Source organism: Capra hircus (genome assembly GCF_001704415.2).
Source record: "Capra hircus breed San Clemente chromosome X unlocalized genomic scaffold, ASM170441v1, whole genome shotgun sequence".
Classification (NCBI taxonomy): Eukaryota; Metazoa; Chordata; class Mammalia; order Artiodactyla; family Bovidae; genus Capra; species Capra hircus.
The window spans coordinates 51,331,635-51,351,617 of record NW_017189516.1 but is presented as its reverse complement, the minus strand read 5'-3'; the positions used below and the strand labels follow the sequence as shown (position 1 = coordinate 51,351,617).

At 39.7% G+C, this 19,983-nt stretch overlaps 1 protein-coding gene across 6 annotated transcripts in view; it reads left to right on the top strand.

Annotated features, from left to right (window-relative positions):
* Positions 1-19,983, top strand: part of PPEF1 (protein phosphatase with EF-hand domain 1) — a 147,335-nt gene that overhangs the window by 30,264 nt on the left and 97,088 nt on the right. For 5 of the 6 annotated variants that reach the window (XM_018044018.1, XM_018044019.1, XM_018044017.1 and 2 more), the window contains 2 exons: positions 1,836-1,933; positions 9,063-9,227. In XM_018044018.1, the coding sequence (XP_017899507.1) occupies positions 9,155-9,227 (73 nt within the window). In that variant the 5' untranslated portion in view covers positions 1,836-1,933; positions 9,063-9,154. Of the gene's footprint in view, positions 1-1,835; positions 1,934-2,928; positions 3,006-9,062; positions 9,228-19,983 lie in introns of all 6 variants that reach the window. The other variant, XM_018044016.1, reaches the window with a different exon arrangement.

Genomic DNA, 19,983 nt, shown 5'->3' with positions numbered 1-19,983 from the left:
GGAGTTCTGAAGCCCAGAACTGCCTTTCCAGTTATTTTTTAAAGTGACTCCATTAGATTAAATAGTAAGCTAGGTAACCACTTTACTGGATCTCCTGCGGCTCTCAATTGCAAAAAGGAATTGGCTAAAGAGCAGCTTGGGTGGGGTTATGAAATGCTTATGGCTGGAGACCTTTAAATCCTAGCTCAGGATGCCTAAGGCCAGTAAGCTCAAAAACGCACGTGGTGTGTAACCAGCTGGGAAGAGTTTGGGAGGAATATTGCTGTTGGTGCAGCAGCAGGCAACTTGAGACTTGAGGAGCAAGATCTCTCACCCCTGAATTGCCTCCAAAGATAGCAGAACTGAGGCTGGTGACATATAGTACTGACACTGGCACTTCAGTCTTTCAGTCGTGTCTCCCTCCTCTTCCTTCTCAACGTCAGCAGAACCACAGGTCAGCTTTCCACTTCCGTTATGCTGATGATGGGAGGTGAATCTCCCTCTCACAGACACATTTTTTTTTTCTTTTTTTTACTGAGCAAGGGCTCACGTGGCCACGGTGCAGAAAGCCAAACACTGACAGCAGGTGTTTGTAACAAAGGTTTGTTGCAGGGCCAGGCAAGGAGAAGGGCAGCTCATGCTTCCAAAGATCCGAACTCCTTGATGGCTTTCAGGCAGGGGTTTTAAAGACAGTGTTGGGGCGAGGGTCACAGCATGCATGATCTGCTTGTAGATCTTCCTTTGACTGGTTGCTGGTGAGGTAGCTGTGGGGTGTTTCAGGGATCTCCACCTTCTGATTCCAACTAGTCTGGGGTCTACATGCTTGTAGTCAGTGAGAAGCCACCATCCTCCACTGGGTAGGGGATCTTAGTTCTGCAGAACAACTCTGAGATATGCGTCAGATTATCTGTATTGCTTTGGGAGGAACTGGGAGTCCTGAGACTCTCTTGTCCACATCATTAACTGCTTGCATCTGCTCTTTGAACTCAAGGAGGCTAGGAGACCAGGACCTTTTTCTACAAGTAAGAAACAGGACATGGAGGGGCTTTTGTGCTTGGGAGGGCTCTGCATGGTCCTGCCCAGTTTCAGTCCTCCCTTTTCTATGATACTCCTCAACTTCAGGGAAACAGGTGCAGATTAAGAAACGGAATAAAGTTTTGGATAGAGCGGTTAATCATAAACTCCACAGATGAACTTGGTTTTAGGAGGAGTCAGTTTCATGTTCTCCAACAAGCAGAGGAATAAAAATGCCATAGAAGTAAATTTGTAGCGTGGCACCCAAAGGCTACACCCTTAAACCCATGCCTCTTCAAGTCCTAAGGAGGAATGTTTAGTGTTCCCACTTCCTTCTCTTAATTGTGCCCAGCTTACTATAATGTTTCCTGAAAATTATCCTCAGTTGACTTAAAAGTCAGTTACTAAATGCTTTTCTGCCCTTATTTACCAAAATTCATTCTGTATTTTGTACTGACCAGATTATTTATGCAAACAGTGGCTCAGTCTTGCCTATGCAAAGCCTGGTCCCCTTGGAAGCAGTCATGTGACCAAAGCCCATTACTTGAGTGCTTCCCTTTATCTCTTTGCTGGGAACAGGGCAGGGTTGGGGCAGACAGCTGCGGCTCACGGGCCAGCGCAGCCTCTCCCAGATCTGCAGCTCTGGGCTCGTCTTCCAGGCTGAAAGGCAAAGCCTGTTTGAGTTATTTCTTTGTGTGTATGTGTATGTATTTGTTTTTGATATATTTAATCAAGAGCTCTCCCTGCACAGAGCTGTAGAAATGTGAGATGTATAGAGTGTGTGTGTGTCTGTGTAGGGGGATGCTCCAGAGAGAGCTGAAATTGTACCTCTTTTCTTTCAGATCTCTGCATCCCTCAGAGAAGTTTTTTCCTGATTTTGTTTCTCTTGAAGCGCCTGGGGTGAGGATAAACCTCTACATTGGCCAAGCAGAAGAAGCAGGTAATATGTTTGTTTGTTCTTAGGTATTTGGGGCAAGCAGAAGTCTACATTATAAACATATGTTGTGTAGCAATGGAACGAGAAATGTGCACTCCTTGAAGTTTATTTTGTTGCTTTGCATTTTCTCAGATTTTTCTCGAAGATGGTGATTGCAAATCAGTTGTCATTGTCTTACAAAAGATGTACAGGTGAATTTGCATTATGAAGCAGTGTAGCCTATTTCAAATGAACTCGATACTTGGGAAAACTCTGTGGTCACTTGGGTGAGAGCTAAAAAATGAGAGAAGGGATACTTTGAGAAACTCTTCCAGACCCTTCATAGGCATTGCCCACTACACAACTGAAGATTCAGAAATTTTCCTTGCCCTGTTGTTGTTGCACAGGACCACAGGATTTCCATCTGTCTGTAAAAAAGGGACACGGAATCCCTTGCAATGTTCAAGATTTCTTTTTGGTGATTTTGTGCTTCTGTAGATCAAATTGGATCCTGAAACCAAAGCACAGCTAACTTTTTGGTGGAATAGACATTTTTTTTAAAGCATTAAATAGAATGGGTCTTCAGTCCTGCACTGATCAGCTGTGCCATGGAGTCTCATTTAATTTCTCAGTCTCAGTTTTTTCATCTTTATTAATACAGAGTGATGATACTCCTTGAAAGTTGCTGTGATGATTAACTGGAATAATAGAAATATAAAGTATCCACTGTGCTGGGTAAATAGTCCCTTAATAAACGGTTGTGATTTTAACTGTTATTGTTACTGGTAAAGTGTTTTTTCTTTACCAGTAATAATAAAAAAAAGCTCTCTTGAGGGAAAAGAGTCCATTTCTTTGTGAATCTGCAGTTATCCCAGAACCAGTAGACACCCACAGGGTTTAGTCTCTGGGAGGTCCCTGGACAGTGCATTCTGAAGAAAGAGATAAGAGCAAACAGGTTTTGTTTCAACACTTGGACCACAATAGGTACCACTCATGCATGGCTCTTCTTAACCCCTCAGCTAAGAAGCATTGCTCTGTGCCAGCTGTGTTTTTCCATCATCAGTCTTCTCATTAGTCTTTAGTACAAGTCTGTAAGGTAAGTGTTTTTATCTCTCTTTTTTTATGAGAAAACTGAGGTGCAGAGGAATTAATAACTAGCTGAGAAGAATGTAAACTCTGGTTTGTCTGACTTCTAAGCCCCAGTCTCCATTGGGCCAGCATTAGCAGTTATGAATGATAGATGTTATTGAAATACTTTACCTCAAGAGGGTCCCCTGTTTGGCTGTTTCGGAAAGAGTGAACACTCTAGCTTTTTCTTAGAGATTCATGTTAGAGATACGCATTGACATTCAGAAGGTTCTGGGAAGTCCTGCAGTGAAGGAACCTGTTGAATACTGCTTCTCCTGAACTTATTTGATGGTGGGGCCTTTTTTTTTTTTTTTTGGTCTAAGTTCGAGAATCATAAACCACATAGAATTCTCCCACAAACGTTCTTTGGAAAACCTGGCACTTGGCCTAGCTGCCTCCTGATTACAGTCCTGTCTGGGAGAACAGCACACACCCTTGGATAGCTTCTGGTGGTCAGTATGGTTTCCTTGTTTTTCTTCCCCTTTCATGGACCCAGGCATAATCATCAGCTTAGTCTTACAGAATTCCCCTTATTCATTGAAGACCTCAGACAGGAGTACATGCTTACAGGGTTATACTGGAATGGTAGTGGTGGAAAGGGCCCTTCTAGAGCAGTCTGCCAGGGACTCCTCTACCCCCTCTATGCCCCTTCGTCATGTTTAGTCCACAGACCTCAGGCTGTAGAACCTCTGTTTCAGCGGATGCCAAAAAGCATGCTGCAGCAGAGTGAGCCTGAAGAGGTGTCTGTGCTCCTTGTGTCTCATGCTCTGAAGGGGAAGAATTAAACAATTAGACGTGCTCACCTCCTACACTGGGGACTGGGCTTTGTTGCCAGTTGATGACCGTGGGTTCTGAATTTGGGGTTCTTGGGGCCAGAGCTAGAGTACAAATTTCTCACAGAAGTCAGCATCTCTAGGAAAAGCTGAGTTTCTCGCATGGGAAACCATGCAGTTCACATCTAGAATGCCAGAGGTGGAGCAGAATCAAGGTCATGGTGGCTGAGGAAGGCGTGGGCCTTCAGTAGAGATGCACTTAGAAGGAAAACCAAGAATAAGTAAGAACAACTCAGGGAGGCTGGGCTAGTACTTGAAGGGTGCTTGGAGGCCAAGGTTGGATTGGCTCCAAGGGCCATCGTTTGTTCTTTCCTTGTATTTTTGCATTGGGAAATGAATAGTGATTAAATGAAAGAAACTGAACCGTGTCAAACAGTCTTGCCCTCCAGTTCTCCTGGCTCCTCCTACTCCTCCCCTGCCCCCCACAGTAGAACCTTTTAGCAGAAACCTCAGAAGACTTTTCCTTTGGCAGATTATGAGTGAGTGCCAACGATGAGTCACTATTTTATGTTTGTACTTTAGAATCATCCTTGGTGTGTATTGGTAGGGGCAGCAGCACTGAGCAAGTTTCAAGCTGTTTTTTGCCAAGATCCACCTTTTTGGTGGTTTTTATCACCGACCGTGGCATCCTCAGGTCTTGGTGAAGGCTGCAGAGACTCGCCGCCTCTTGAGCCAGAGAACCCCTTTCAGGCCCTAGGGCATCATTTCTTCAGACTCCTTTTGCACACTAAGTACTTATCTCACGCTGACAGAGGGCAGGGAATGGAAGGAGCTTAGATTGTCCCGCATAATGGAAAACTCCCAGATCATTTTTATCAGCTTTATACCACCCAGGGTTATCTTCAAAGGCACTTACACTGCTTCCAAACATATGTGATTGCAGTCTAGGTCGGGTAGTGTGTGGGAGTAGTGGCACCTGGCCATAATCAGCTCTTGTTTTGGTGAGAAATAAAATGGGGTGACTCTTATTTGTTTTGTTTTACCTGTTACCTGAGGAAATTAAATTATTATCAATTAATAATGTAAAAATTCCAATAGCAAATTATTTTTTCTAAATAACCAAAAATTCTCAAACAATTCTCATTTCTTTCTGTCATGATTTAAAATTTTTTTTTGAAAATGAATATAAGTACTACCCATTTTCTGGTTTAATAAAAGACTTTTATGTAATTAAATAGCATGTATTTGTGCATGGAATGATGGACTATTACGTTTAGCATTCATTTTTTAAAGGGCCCTGGATTACAAATATTTATTCCCTTATTCATTCATTCACTTGGCATTTTTCAAACACCTGCTACGTGAAAGGCACTGTGTAGGTGCCAGAGATTCAAGGAGTATTTAGAAAGAAAGGTATCCATGGAGCTTACAATCTAGCAGAAATATACTCAAGTTTGATGCTTTTTATTTCTTAGTGAATCTTTTATATGGACTTTTGTTTGTTGTGTAATGAGTTGACTGAGGAGTGGCTGAGAACCAAATGCCTTTAGAGAGAGAAATTTTTTTCCTGGGGAAAAAATTGAGTTTGAAGTATATCATTTCCTGTCATTGCATCAGTGTTGCCTACTCAGTGTCTAACTCTGTGTATTCATAAAACGGGGTAGAAAAAAGTCGTATAAAAATGGAAGCAGAGCCCAAGGGAGAGATGCAGAGCAGTGTTTTTCAGGCTGAGATATGGGGAGTGCTTGTGTCAAAGTCCCATGAAGGGTGCATTTTTAATTGCAAATTCCTAGGCCCCCTTGGACTGCTTGAATCCAAGTATTGGCTGTAAAGCCTGGGAGTGTGCCTTTTAAAATAATCTCCCCTGGTAAGTGTTGCAGTACTCATGTAGGAGAGCATGGATCTAGGCACATGGAGAAACTCACCAGGACCAAATGTCCTACTTCAAAGGTTGAGGAAAAACCCAGCAGACATGCTCTCATAGGCACTGCAGATAACCTTTGAGAAATGTCTGAGGATGGAGAGAACAGAGGCAATGGGTAAATAGTGCTTCAGTTTCAAAAACAAGAAAAGAGTAGATCCCAGAAGCCACTGCGTTATAAGCCTGACATGACCTCTGGAAAAATTCTGTTCCAAACAGATGGAGTCAAAGCATTTAGAGGAAAATATGATAATCACTAGGCATCATTGTGGGTTTGCTGGAACATTGTTTCCAGTAGAGAATGTCAAGCTCTGCTGCACATTAGAATTACCTGGGGAGCTTTTAATACTTTTGATGCCCAAACTGCACTCAATACTAGTGACATCAGAATCTCTGGGGATGGGACCCAGGCATCACTATTCTTCAAATCCCCAGAGACTCTTAATTTGGTGAGGTGGCCTCTGAGCATTGAGAGTTTTAAAAGCTTCCCAGGTGATGCTAATATGCAACAGACTTTGACAGCCGGTTTGCCTATATGACGTTAGGTAAGTATCTTGGTTTTCTTGCCCTGTGTGTAAATTCTAAGTAATTTTAAAAGCCTCTGTGACCTTTAAAGTGGCTGCCCAGGTGGTGCTAGTGGTAAAGAACTCGCCTGCCAATGCTGGAGACATAAGAGATGCAGGTTCAATCCCTGGGTGGGGAAGATGCCCTGGAGGGTAGCATGGCTATCCACTCCAGTGTTCTTGCCTGGAGAATCCCATGGACAGAGTGGCCTGGAGGACTGCAGTCCATGGGGTTGCACAGAGTCAGACGTGACTGAAGTGACTTAGTACGCACACATGAACCACCTTTAAATGTCTGTGATTCTGTGATATGCCATTATATGATAATGGCAAAGTGTTTCCCTTTCTTTCTTCCTCCCTCCCTCCCTCATTCCTTCTCCCTTCCTCTCCTTCTCTTCTTTATCTTCTGCTGTTGCTGGCTAGCCTGGAATATGTGTGTGTGTGTATGTGTGTTAGTTGTTCAGTTATGTCTGACTCTTGTGACCCCATGGACTGTAGCCCTTCAGGCTCCCCTGTCCATGGATTTCCCAGGCAAGAATACTGGAGTGGGTTGCCACTTCCTTCTCCAGAGGATCTTCCCGACCCAGGGCTCAAAGCCAGGTCTCCTGCACTGCAGGCAAATAAGTTCTTTACTATCTGAACCATGAGGGAAACCCAGCCTGGAATGTAAAGTGTCAGATTATATATCTTAATTTCATTAAAATATTTAGCGAAATTTCCCAATACATCTTATAGATAAGTAAGTGGATGGGTAAATTTGTCACCTAACTAAATGAATATTCTGGGAGAGTGTGACTGTAATGGGTCTGTACTAACCCTGGAGATTGGTCTGGAGTGGAATGCCACAAGGGTTTTCTGCCCTTGAAGCTGACCCTATTAACATTTTTTACTCATGATGTAGATAAGAGAGACATGTAAGAAATGCCTATCGAATTTGGAAATAACCCAAAATTTAAGAGAGTTAATTAATTCCATAACCCATAGTTTAGGAGGGTTAATTAATTCCATAATAGAATCAAGCCTAGCTCTGATCAGAATATCTGTTTATTAAGGTTATAGTTGTTTTAAAAAATTTCCATAATTCAAATATTTTGCTCATTTCTTTCTGCCCCCTTCTTTCATTGATTCACAGTTTGAAGCTTTTAGTGTAGTACTAAAAGAAAAATAGGCAGGCTTGGCAGAGTCCCAAGTCAGTGGTTCTCTTTGTTACCATCAAGAAATGCAAATAGATTAGCTCAGCTGGTTTGGAGCATCATGAAATAAAGGAAACATCATCCCACAAGTCATGAGGTGGGGTTACTACAGAAAGGAATTTAGTTGAAAACTCCCATGGGATGATTGTGAAAGATCCAGTATAGCAGTCTCAGCTAACCCATCAAAAGGCCTGGTGAGTGTGAGGGCAGACTTTGGAGGGGCCTCAGAAATGCCTGGTGAGCTTGTTTGAAAAGGGCATTTTTCTAGGGAGGCCTTCAGCCTCTGTTTTTTTTAAGCGAGAATGCCAGCTGATTCTGAGAAACAGTGTCAGAGAACTCATTGTCGACTAAAAAAGATGCACAGCATGAGAGTTGTGAGCTAAGTTTTATTTGGGGCAAAATGAGGACTGCAGCCCAGGAGACAGCACCTCAGATAGCTCTCAGAGACTGCTTCAAAGAGGCAGTGGGGCAAGGTCAATATATAAGACTTTGGTGAATGGGGAGTTTAATGCAATCAAACACTTATTTTACAGAAGGTTTTCTGCTAATCAGGAGCTGATGTCATCATAAGGGGATTTAGTACTTTTCTAGGCTTTTCTAGATATGAAGAGATGCAAGGATTGGGATCATGAAATCAGTTCCGGAAAATATCTGACTGTCAATCTAGAGGCCTATTCCACTAGTTTCCTTGGAGCACAGAGTGCCTCACTCTCCACCCTGAACTCCGTTTAGGGCGTGTCGAAGGTCAACAGCTGCAGCAGCACAGGATTCAGTCCCAGCAGAAGTGGACTGCAAATGCCCTTGACAAGCGCCAGTTTGTAGTTGACATCATTTTGATTTGAATTTTGGCATAACTGTATAAATATGTTGTCTCATAGTCATTTTCCAATTTGTGTATTCAAAAGCCTAGATAGATATATTAATAACTGCTACTGCTGCTAAGTTGCTTCAGTCGTGTCCGACCCTGTGTGACCCCATAGACGGCAGCCCACCAGGCTCCCCTGTCCCTGGGATTCTCCAGGCAAGAACACTGGAGTGGGTTGCCATTGCCTTCTCCAATGCATGAAAGTGAAAAGTGAAAGTGAAGTCGCTCAGTCGTGTCGGACTCCTAGAGACCCCATGGACTATAGCCCACCAGGCTCCTCCGTCCATGGGGTTTTCCAGACCAGAGTACTGGAGTGGGGTGCCATTGATAACTATTTTGAGCTTAAAACCAAAGCTGTTAATTTGTGTCAGATCCTTCATATTGCATTACCTATATTTCAATTATAAAATTGTTTGCTCTTAAATTTCCATTTTTCTTTTCATTTTAATGCTTATTTTATAGAGTATTGATCTGACCTAGACACAAGCAAGCTATAATCTATGTGTTGCAGAAATGCAGCCTATATCTGCTGTGTTGCTGCTGCTGTGTTTTGGAAAATAAATCAGGATTAGATTATGTCTGATCACTTTCCACATCACATGATGAACAGCAGTTGAGGAGAAGCATAAAATGAATCCTGCTGAGCAGCCCTTAGATACCTTGTTGTTAACGGGCGCTTTCCTCCCCCCCTTGTGTGTCCTCCTCCTCAGGATCTGTGACCCAGGTGAATCAGTCAGGAGGGGCTCTTCACAGCGCAGAGGGAAGCACTTTTCACACTGTTTTAGAATGAGAAGTTGAATTCATGAACACACCTAATTTAGAAGACATGGGCTGTGGCACTTCATCTGCAACAAAAGACAAGAAATCTGAGAAAGGTGAGTGCCAGGAGTGTGCCTGCCTTCCTGAATGAAAAGGGGAGGGCGAGCTGGGTTCACCCTCTGCCCCTTTCTCAATTACTCAGATGGTTCTCAAGCAGCCCAGAGAGATTTTGCACCAGACATCATCACTCGAACTGAAGGTTAAATATTAGGATAATGTTGGAAACTACCTTTAGGAAGATGTAGCTCTGAATTTATAATGTGCCATAAAGTATTATCTGAGAGATATTTTATGTTTGATTTGATTTCAGTTGAAAATGTACCAATATAAAATCTCAATTTAAAACTCAGTGGCAGGGAACAAGAAAGCCTCTCTGTAAATTTATATCTGTTTATTTAATACACTTATAAATAGCTCTATCCATACCTACGTGACATTTGGTAGCATCATTGAATTTTTATTAGATTTTATAACTCAATGATCAGATTATTATTTATAGCTGTTCAGTACAGAACTTCATGGGAAAAAAAAAAAAACTTCATGAGATTTGCTTCATGTTTTCAGAATGTTCTAGGTAGAATTTGAGAAATGATAGATCATCTGCTTCCCCAAAAGCATGTTGTTTCTAAATAGATGATGTGCCCCCCCCACTACCCCCCCATGTAATTAGAGGCTTCTGTATTTCCTTTGTTTACTTTGTACTGAGGTTCTTTCTCCTAGATACTAGAATCTAGTTGAAACTCACTTGAATGTTTCTTTAATAGACGTAGTCTCCACATGCAAATTAAACCCAAAACAAACAGGCTAGGATGATTGTGTGAATAACTTGCTCTTAAACTGAATTCCTGTGTTATCTTGGTTATATTAATAGATAATTTTCCCAGTTTCTATTCCACATCTTTGTTTTAGCAGTTCACTCAGGCTTAACATGCAGAGTTTAGGATACAGAGTATTCTATCCTAATTAGTGTGGGATGTTTTCCTTTGGAAATCAAATGCTGGTCTCCCTCCCAGCTGACTTAATGCCAGTGAGTTAGCAAATTAATCCTTGACAGTAGAGCAACAGAGATGCACTAAGTCTTTGAAATCTGTAAGCATGTCATGAAATAAATCTTTCAAGAGCTCCAGCTGAACTAATTCCATGGTAGTAATTTATTATGAGAGTAGAGATTACCCAGAGTTTTAAAAATGTAGCCAGATTTCTTAGATTAAAAAAAAAAAGCCAAGCCCAACATGTAAATGTAGATTCTTTTTCTGAAATGCATTTCAGCTTTTGAAATGTTGTATGTAAATGAAAACATTAATTTTGAATTTTCGATTGCTGTTTCTTGTAAATAATTTATTGAGATGAAATTCATGTAAGACAAAATTAACCATCTGAACAATTCACTGGCATGTACACAAAGCTGTGTAACCACCACTTTCATCTAGTTCTCAAACTTTTCCATCACTGCAAAGTAAAATCTCTTATTTATTAATCAGTTTCTCCATATTTCCCTCTTCCCCCAGACCCTGGCAACTGCCAATCTGTATTCTTTTTCTATGAATTTACCTGTTCTGGACATGTCATGTAAATAGAATCATAGATGATATGACCTTTTCCTCTGGCTTCCTTTACTTAGCATAATGTTTTTGAGGTTCATCATGTTGTAGCATGCACCAATATTTCATTCCTTTTTAAGGCTGGATAATATTTCATCATGTGTATGTATTTTTTTTGTATCACATTTTTCAGTCCATTCATTTGATGGACATTGGGTTTTTTCCACCTTTTTAGCTATTGTGATTAGTGCTACTATGCACATGAGTGTATGTATACTTATTTGAGTCTGTGTTTTCAATTCTTTGGGATATATACCTAGTAGTGAAATTTCAGGGTCATTTGGCAATTTTGTGGTTAACTTTTTGAGGAAATGACAAACGGTTTTCCTGGATCACTTTTTAATAATAGCAGCTTTATTGAGATATAATTCACATACTACACAATTCACCAGTTTAAAGTGTAAAATTCAGTGACTTTTTTGGTATATTGATAGAGCTGTATAAACCATCACCACAATCAATTTTGGAACATTTTCATCCCCCTGCTCCCCAAACCAGTAGCAGTTACTCTCCTACCCTATACCTCCCCAGCCCTAGGCAGTCACAAATCTACTTCTGTCTATAAATTTGGGCTGTTCTGGACATTTCATATAAACATAATCAGACAATATGGGGGTCTTTCATGTCTGACTTCTTTTATTCAGCATAGTGTTTCAAAGTTTATCCATGTCATGTCATGAACCAGAACTTCATTCCTTTGTGTTGCTGAATAATATTCCATTGTATGAATATGTGACCTTGTATTCATTCATCAATTAATGGGTATTTAGATTGTTTCTACTTTTTCACTATAGTGAGCAATGCTACTATGAACATTCATATACAAGTTATTATGTAAATACATGTTTTCAGTTCTCTTGGTTATAGACCTTTGAGTAGAATTGCTGGGTCATATGGTAGCTCAATGTTTAACATTCTGAGAAACGTCTAAACTTGTTTTCCCAAGTGGCTACACCATTTTGTATTCCTATCAGTAAGGTATGAGTGTTCTTATTTCTCCAAATCCTCAGCCACACTTGTTGTCTCTTCTTTTGATTATAACCATCCTAGTGGGTATGGAGTGGTATCTCAGGGTTTTTATTTGCATGCCCCTGATGACTAAAGATGCTGAGCATCTTTTCATGTATTTATTAGCCATTTATAGATCTTCTTTGGAGAAATGTCTGTTCAGATCATTTGCTAATTTTTAAATTATTTTTTGTAAGACTTTAAAAATATATTCTATTAAAAGTTCCTTATCAGATGTGTGATTTGCAAATATTTTCACTCATTCAGTGGGTTGTCTTCTCATTTTCTTGATAATGTTCTTTGAAGCACAAAAGTTTTAATTTTGATGAAGTCCAGTTTGTTTTTTCTTTGGTTACTTGTGCTTTTGGGTCAAATCTAAGATTATTTGTACTTCTGTTTTCTTCTAAGAATTTTTTAGAAATTACTTATTTATTTCTTGGCTATGCTGGGTCTTCTTTGTGTGCTGGCTTTCTCTCATTGCACTGAATAGGGGCTACTCTGGTTGTGGTTTGCGGGCTTCTCGTTGCAGTGGCTCCTCTTGTTGCAGAGCACAGGCTCTCTGTGCACGGGCTTCAGTCATTGTGGCTCCAGGGTTCTAGAGCGAGGCTCGGTAGCTGTGGTGTGCGGGCTGAGTTGCCTTGCGGCATGTGGGATCTTCCCAGACTAGGGATCGAACCTATGTCCCCTGCATTGGCCAAGTGGATTCTTAACTATTGAATCACCAAGGATGCCCAGTAATTTTGTATTTTTAGCTCTTCCATTTAGTTCTTGATCAATTTTGAGTTAATTTTCATATATAGTATGAGGAAAGAAAGTGAAAGTTAAGTCGCTCAGTTGTGTCCGCCACCCCATGGACTGTAGCCCGCCAGGCTCCTCCGTCCATGGGATTCTCCAGGAAAGAATACTGGAATGGGTTGCCATTTCCTTCTCCAGGGGATCTTCCCAACCCAGGGATCGAACCCAGGTCTCCCGCACTGCAGGCAGACGATTTAACCTCTGAGCCACCAGGGAAGCCCTGGTATGAGGTGGGGATACAGATGTATCCTTTGGATGTGAATAGTTGTCCCAACGCCATTTGTTGAAAAGACTATTCTTTCCCCACTGAACGATCTTGTCACTCTTGCCTAAAGTCAGTTGACCATAAGTGTCAGGGTTTTATTTCTGGATTCTCAATTCCATTCCATTGATCTATATGTCCACTCCTATGTCCTGCCTGGATCATCCAATATGTCCAGCCAATATCACACCATCTTGATTACTGTAGATTTTGTAGAAAGTTTTGAAATTGGAGGTGTGAATCCTTCAACTTTCTCTTTTACAGGATTGTTTTGGCTGGGTCCCTTGCATTTCCATATAAATTTTAGAATCAATTTCTTAAAAGAAACCAGCTGGAGTGTTGGTGTGGATTATGTTGAATCTGTAGATCAATTTGGGAAGTATTCTTAAACAGTTAAATCATCTGATTCATGAACACAGGGTATCTTTCCAGTTATTTAGGTCTTTAATTTCTTTCAGTGATGTTTTGTAGTATTCAGAGTTTGAGTTTCACTCTTCTTTTGTTAAATTTAATGCAGGTATTTATTCTTTTTGATGCTATTGTAAATGAAATTGTTTTCTTAATTTCATTTTGGGTTATTCATTGCAAGTGTGTGGAAAAACAGTTGGTCTTTGAATGTTTATTGATCGTATATCCTGAGACTTTGCTAAGCTCATTTATTAGCTCTAATAGATTTTTAGTGGATTTCTTAGGATTTTCTCTTTATAAATCATGTCATCTGCAAATAAAGGTAGTTTTTCTTTTTTCTTTCTATTTTTTGCCTTTGATTTCACTTTCTTGGTTGACTGTCCTGGCTACAATCTCTGTTACTGTTAAATAGAAATGCAAGAGTAGGCTTCCTTGTCTTGTTCTTGATCTTAGGGGGAAAGCATTCAGTCTTTCACCTTTAAGTGTGATACTAGCTGTGGCCTTTCTTTTTTTATGGATGCTCTTTATCAGGTTGAGGAAGTTCATTCCTAATCCTAGTTTATTGATTTTTTTAAATTAAAAAATGGTATTTAATTTTGTCTAATGCCTTATCTACATGTATTGAGATGATCATGTGGTTTTGTTTTTTTTTCTGTGTTATATTCGGAGAAGGCAATGGCACCCCACTCCAGTACTCTTGCCTGGAAAATCCCATGGATGGAGGAGCCTGGTAGGCTGCAGTCCATGGGGTTGCTAAGAATTGGACATGACTGAGCGACTTCCCTTTCACTTTTCACTTTCATGCATTGGAGAAGGAAATGGCAACCCACTCCAGTGTTCTTGCCTGGAGAATCCCAGGGACAGGGGAGCCTGGTGGGCTTCCATCTATGGGATCGCACAGAGTCAGACACGACTGAAGCAACTTAGCAGCATTGAGTATATTAATTGAATTTCAAATATTGAACTAACTTTGTATTCCTGACATAAATCCCACTTGATCATGGTATATAATCTTTTTTATATGTTACTGGATTCAGTTTGCTAGTATTTTGTTTAGGGTTTTTGCTTCTATATTCAAAAGATATATTGGTCTCTATTTTCCCTTTCCTTTGATGTCTTTGTCTGAATTTGATATCAGGGTAGTATTAGTCTTGTGGCTCAGAGGTTAAAGCATCTGCCTGCAATACGGGAGACCTGGGTTCAATCCCTGGATCGGGAAGATCCCCTGGAGAGGGAAATGGCAACCCACTCCAATATTCTTGCCTGGAGAATCCCATGGACGGAGGACCCTGGTGGGCTACAGTCCACGGGGTCGCAAAGAGTCAGACACAACTGAGTGACTTCACTTTCACTTTCTTTCACTAGTCTTATAGAATGAGTTGGAAAGTATTCCATCTCTTCTATAGTTTAAAAGAGTTTGTGAAGAATTAGTTCTTTAAATGTTCAGTAGAATTTGTCAGTGAAGCCATATGGGCGTGGGCCTTTCTTCGTGGATAGTTTTTTGATTACTTTTTCTACTCTTTACTTGTTATAGTAAAGTATATTGTCGTATTTTCTATTTCTTCTTGAGTCATTTTCAGTAGTTTGTGTCCTTTGAAGAACTGGTTCATTTCATCTTGTCAAGGAGTGTTTAACAGGAGGATTCCTATGTGCTGTTTCTCACAAGTCCTTTGTTTCTTTATAAGTGGGACAGCACGCTGCTCCCAGGAACTGAGGTCATTATGTGAGACAGGCTTGAATCTCCTTTAGTAAACATTCTCTTTACGACAAAACTGCTTAGTCTTGATCCCCTTTCTTGAGATGTGGATTGTCTCCTGACCTTGTGACCATTATTAATCCCTTGTTCCATTGGTAACAGTTGCTGTACATTTGGTTTTCTGATCTTTATCATTGTCGAAGGGAGCTTCTTGTACCACAGCCTTTATATACTCACAGAGAAATCATTAAAACACCTTTGCTCCATCAGAGCTTGGGGTCCCTGTGTCTTTCTTTCTTTCTTTCTTTCTCTCTCTCTCTCTCTCTTTCTCTCCCTCCCTTCAGCTCTCTCTTTAACTTTTTTATCGTTGACTCTGGACTGCCAGGTCCCAGTCAATTAAAGGACCCCAACAAGTGGCGTCCCAGAACAGGGACACTGGTGTATGTGGCATTTCAGTCGGAGGGACTCGGGACCTCAATAGAGGTCAGGACCTATTGAGGTCAGTAGGTACTAAGACATGGGTCAAATGGCTGGAAAGCCCCATCATTTCTCTACTTTACTTCACCATTTGTTTAAAGCTCAGGGACTTTTCGTTTCACACCAATGAATAGAGGCTTGCTTTCAAACAGTGGTTAAATGTAATCCTTGGTTCCCTGATAAATGCAGTTTTGATTTAGAAATTTGGCACCGGGTCAAAGAAAATGTTGAATGAGCCACCAAGCAAGGAAAAAATATTCCAATTGATTTCTAGCCCTCACGATATTCAACAACAGACAGAATACTTATTGCATAAATATGAATTAGATGATAAAACTTTACAAAAGGCCCAATTAGAACAACATAAAATATTTCAAAATTTTCTTACTAGCCCTGCCCCGGCTGCTCCAAATTCTCCTCCTCTGCTAATAGGCGCAACTCCAAAAGTCTCTCCTTTGTTAGAACCTAATGAAAGTTATACTAATTTTTTAGCGAGATTAGAAACTGCTATTTCCCATACTGTAATTGGAGAAGAAACCAAGAAACAGCTAGAGAAATTACTTGCTTATGAGAATGCAAATCAATAATGTCAGAGAGCTGTCACTGCAGACTGGGACTATTATTGATTATTTGAAGGCTTGTCAGAATCTAGGATCAGAAACTCAAAAGATGCAAATGCTAGTTGAAACAATGGCTACTACCTTTAAAAAGGGAAATGAAGGATGCTTTACATGTAGAGATAAAAACCATTGAAAAGGGGACTGCCCTAAGAAGGCTAATAAAAAACCTCCAAGAATTCGCCCTCGCTGCCATAGAGGAATGCATTGGACCAAAGATTGTAAATCTAAATTTGATATTGATGGAAAACCTATTCCAAGTGACTCCAAACAGGGGACCCTACCTACAACAAAAACCAGGGGCAAATTCTATCTTTTCCCTCAAACACTCAACATCTGGCAATGCTACTGTTAATATACCAGCCCTAGATGATTTTTTTCCTTTACCCTTAAGCAGTCCCTTCTAGAGTACCTACCGGACTTTTTGGACCCCTGCCCCTACAAACCTTCAGTCTTTTATTTGACCGATCTAGATTGGCTTTTAAAGGAATTACTGTTCACCCTGGAATAATTGATTCAAATTATAAAGGAGAGATTCAAATTATGATGTCATCTCAGATTCTATGGCAATTCTAAAGGGGAGACGAAATTGCTCAATTACTTCTTTTGCCTTACATTTCTATTAACTCCTCTAATAATGTTTGGACAGGCAGATTCAGCAGTACAGATCAAAAACAATCCTTATGGACATCATTGGTATCTGAATATGCCCAACCAAATATAAATATCAAAATTAATAATAAAAGATTTTCTGGTCTCCTTGACACTGGATCTAATATTACTTATTTCCAAATAATTATGGCCCCAATCCTGGCCTATACAAAAGGTCTCTTGCCAAACTGCAGGAATTTCTCAAATCAAAGTAAAAGAAATTTATCAAAATGTTCAAATCTACCCATATGAAAGACCAAAAGGCCAACCTACAACATTAAGACCTTATGTGATAAATGCACCCCTTAATATAGTAAAAAGAAACAAAGGACTTGTGAGAAACAGCATGTAGGAATCCTCCTGTTAAACATTCCCTGACATCATCTGAATTATCTCTTAGCACATACTTGTTCAGAGTATTCCCTTCTTTTTAGTTTTCCATTATCTTTTGTTGAATATATCAATCAATGTTTATTATAAATTCCATAGTAATCTGTGGAAACTGATACAGTGTGTTTATTTATATTTACCATAAAAAGTTTTTCTCATTCAAAAATATTATAAGATTGAGAAAGCAACTGGAAATAATAATCGTTCATCATTCTGCTACCCAGGTTTTTTTTGATATAGTGTATATTTTTGATCATCATTTAGGATGATCAAAAATTTTTTATAGCCTCGCTTTTGGCACTGAGACATTATTGTGTAAACATTTCTCAAATTGTTATGCTTTGTAAATGTTTTAGCCATTGCTAAAAGTTTCATTAGTGGATAGGCCATAATATAGTTAATTATTCCTCAATATTTGACATTTAGGTTTGAAGAATTTACATTGGATAATTTCTTCATGTAAAGATTTTTCCTTATTTTGGATTATTTCCATATCTGGGTGATTTGACATGAAATTTCTGTGTTAAGGGGTATGAAAGTTTTGAAAGGTTTCTTGATAGAAAAGAATAGTTATTATTTCCTTATTACTAACTGTATTACAGAGAGTATTGACAATATTTTACACATATTTAGTCCTTGCAGTAAACCTGAGTAAAGTGTTATCATTACTTTTTGTACTGAGGAAGAATCTTGTGCTCAGTAATTAGGTAAGTACTTGTCAAGGTTATCCCCGAGTTGGAATTTGAACCCAAGGAGTTCTGAATACGGTGTTTTTTGCATTAACCATTACACCCTTCCATGGTGCCTTCCAAAACTGCTGTTCTTGGAAGCTAGCTAAATATATGCATGTAAAGTACCTTTTATTTGCATAGTGCTTTTATAGTTGGACAAAATCTTTCACATATATTTGATCTTCACAACCTGTGAAGGATTGTTCTCAGTTTGTAGAAAAGAAAACTGAGGCTTTGAGAGGCAAAGTGATTTGCTTAAGACATAACTAGTAAGTGGCAGAGCCAGGCCTAGAGCTTACTTCTGACTAGTGTGATGGATTTTTTCCCCACCTTGGTCATTGAGCCCCACCACAGCATTCTGCCTCCAGAGTATCATGGCATTTTTTGAGAAAGAATAGCCTACATATAAAATTGAAGCTATCCCTTTCTTGTGGGCTATCTGCCTTCTGTGTAGAGAAGTAGCATTGTTGTTGTGTTGTTGTTGTTAGTTTGATTCTTTTGTGATATGCAGTATGGGAGAGAATAGTTGTTGCCAAAACTCTTGGAGGAAGCTTTGATTAATTTCTTTTTCTTCATGAGGAAATGGAGACTTAGATTAAAGAGCTGCCCAAAGTCATGTACTAGTTGATGTCTGAGTCTGAATTGGAACCAGCTCTGACAGATACCAAAGTTCATGCTCCTTTTGATATGCTGCTCTGACATGTAAAAGTGGAATTTATCCAAAAAACCAGAAATTAAACATTGCAATTTCCTTCTCCTGAACTTCACTTTACACTTAAAATTTTATATTGATGGGTTTTGAATGAATAATCTATTACCTTTTATTTTTTCCTGTACAGCACTTTGAAAACACTATATTTTCTTGTATTTCTTCCCTTGAGACCACTTTATTCATTTATTTTCAGTGCTAGGTCTCCTACAAAGGCTATCTAGCGTTTTTGGCTTTGAAGTTTGATGCTTTTAAGCTATGACAATGGAAATTTTCTCTAATGGATATTGTTCTTTTAAAAAATATTTGTCCTCTGTTGTTGCCTAAAAATGTAAAAATACTAAATAGCAATCTGTTAGAAAAATAAAATTCAACATAGCAAATTTGAAGATCTAATTGGCTTTATTGAATGATTCATGAATCAGGCAGCATTCCATCTAGAAAACAGAAAAGAACTTCAAAAAGCTGCAGAAAAGGAGAGGTTTTTAAAGACAGAAAGGGAGTGGGACAAGGAAATCGTAAATGAAAAGAATTATTTCAGGCAAGGTCAACTTCCTTTGGGGAAAAACAGGGGTCTGTCAGGTTGATTACCTCACTAGTGCTGGCCAGGAAATTCTAGACAGGTTAAGATTACATTTCTAGGAGAGGCTGAAAATGCAATTAGGTTAGGTGCTAAGTTTCTGTTTGCTGGCATGGAGCTTAGTACAAGTGACTCCATTTGGGGCCTGTTGCCTCTTTTTTTTTTTTTTTTTAACCAATTCCCCTGTTTTCATCAGACTCTCAGCCTGAAAGATATTAAACAAAACGAAACATTAGTACCACTCCCAGCTAATCTCTGAGTTCTTGCAATTTTTGTTGATCTTTTGTGTCAATGTTATTTGCTTAATCTCTGTGATATGCACAGGCCGTGACTTCATGTTCACAATTTTTAAGTCTGTCATTTTCTTTATTCCTTTTCTGATGCTCCAGTGTTAGAGAGTTCATTTGCTTAGTGATGAATGGCTGCAATCATTCTTTTAAAGCTTTTGAGAGGATACAGTGTTCCAGGGAGACTACTGTGATTATGATAAGCAGGATAATTCCCAGTATTTGCGGTGTACTTCAAAACCGTGGTGCCCAAGACACAAACCAATCAAAATCAAATAAGTCAAGGAAAGACCCTTGAAGGATTTACCTTTTTAAGTGACTTGTTCCGTGATCTTATGTAGCTGAGTTTCAACTTTGCCAGAAATGTTAATCTAGGTGCAGCAGGTGGTGTTGGCCACAGCAGACACTTGCCTTACAAAGGTGAAAGATAATCAAGGACTATCCATCAACGGGAATTTGCCATATGACTCAGGGAACTCAAACCGGGCCTCTGTAACAACCTAGAGGGGTGGGATGGGGAGGAAAATGGGAGGGAGGTTCAAGAGGGAGGGGACATATGTATACCTATGGCTGATTCATGTTGATGTTTGGCAGAAACCA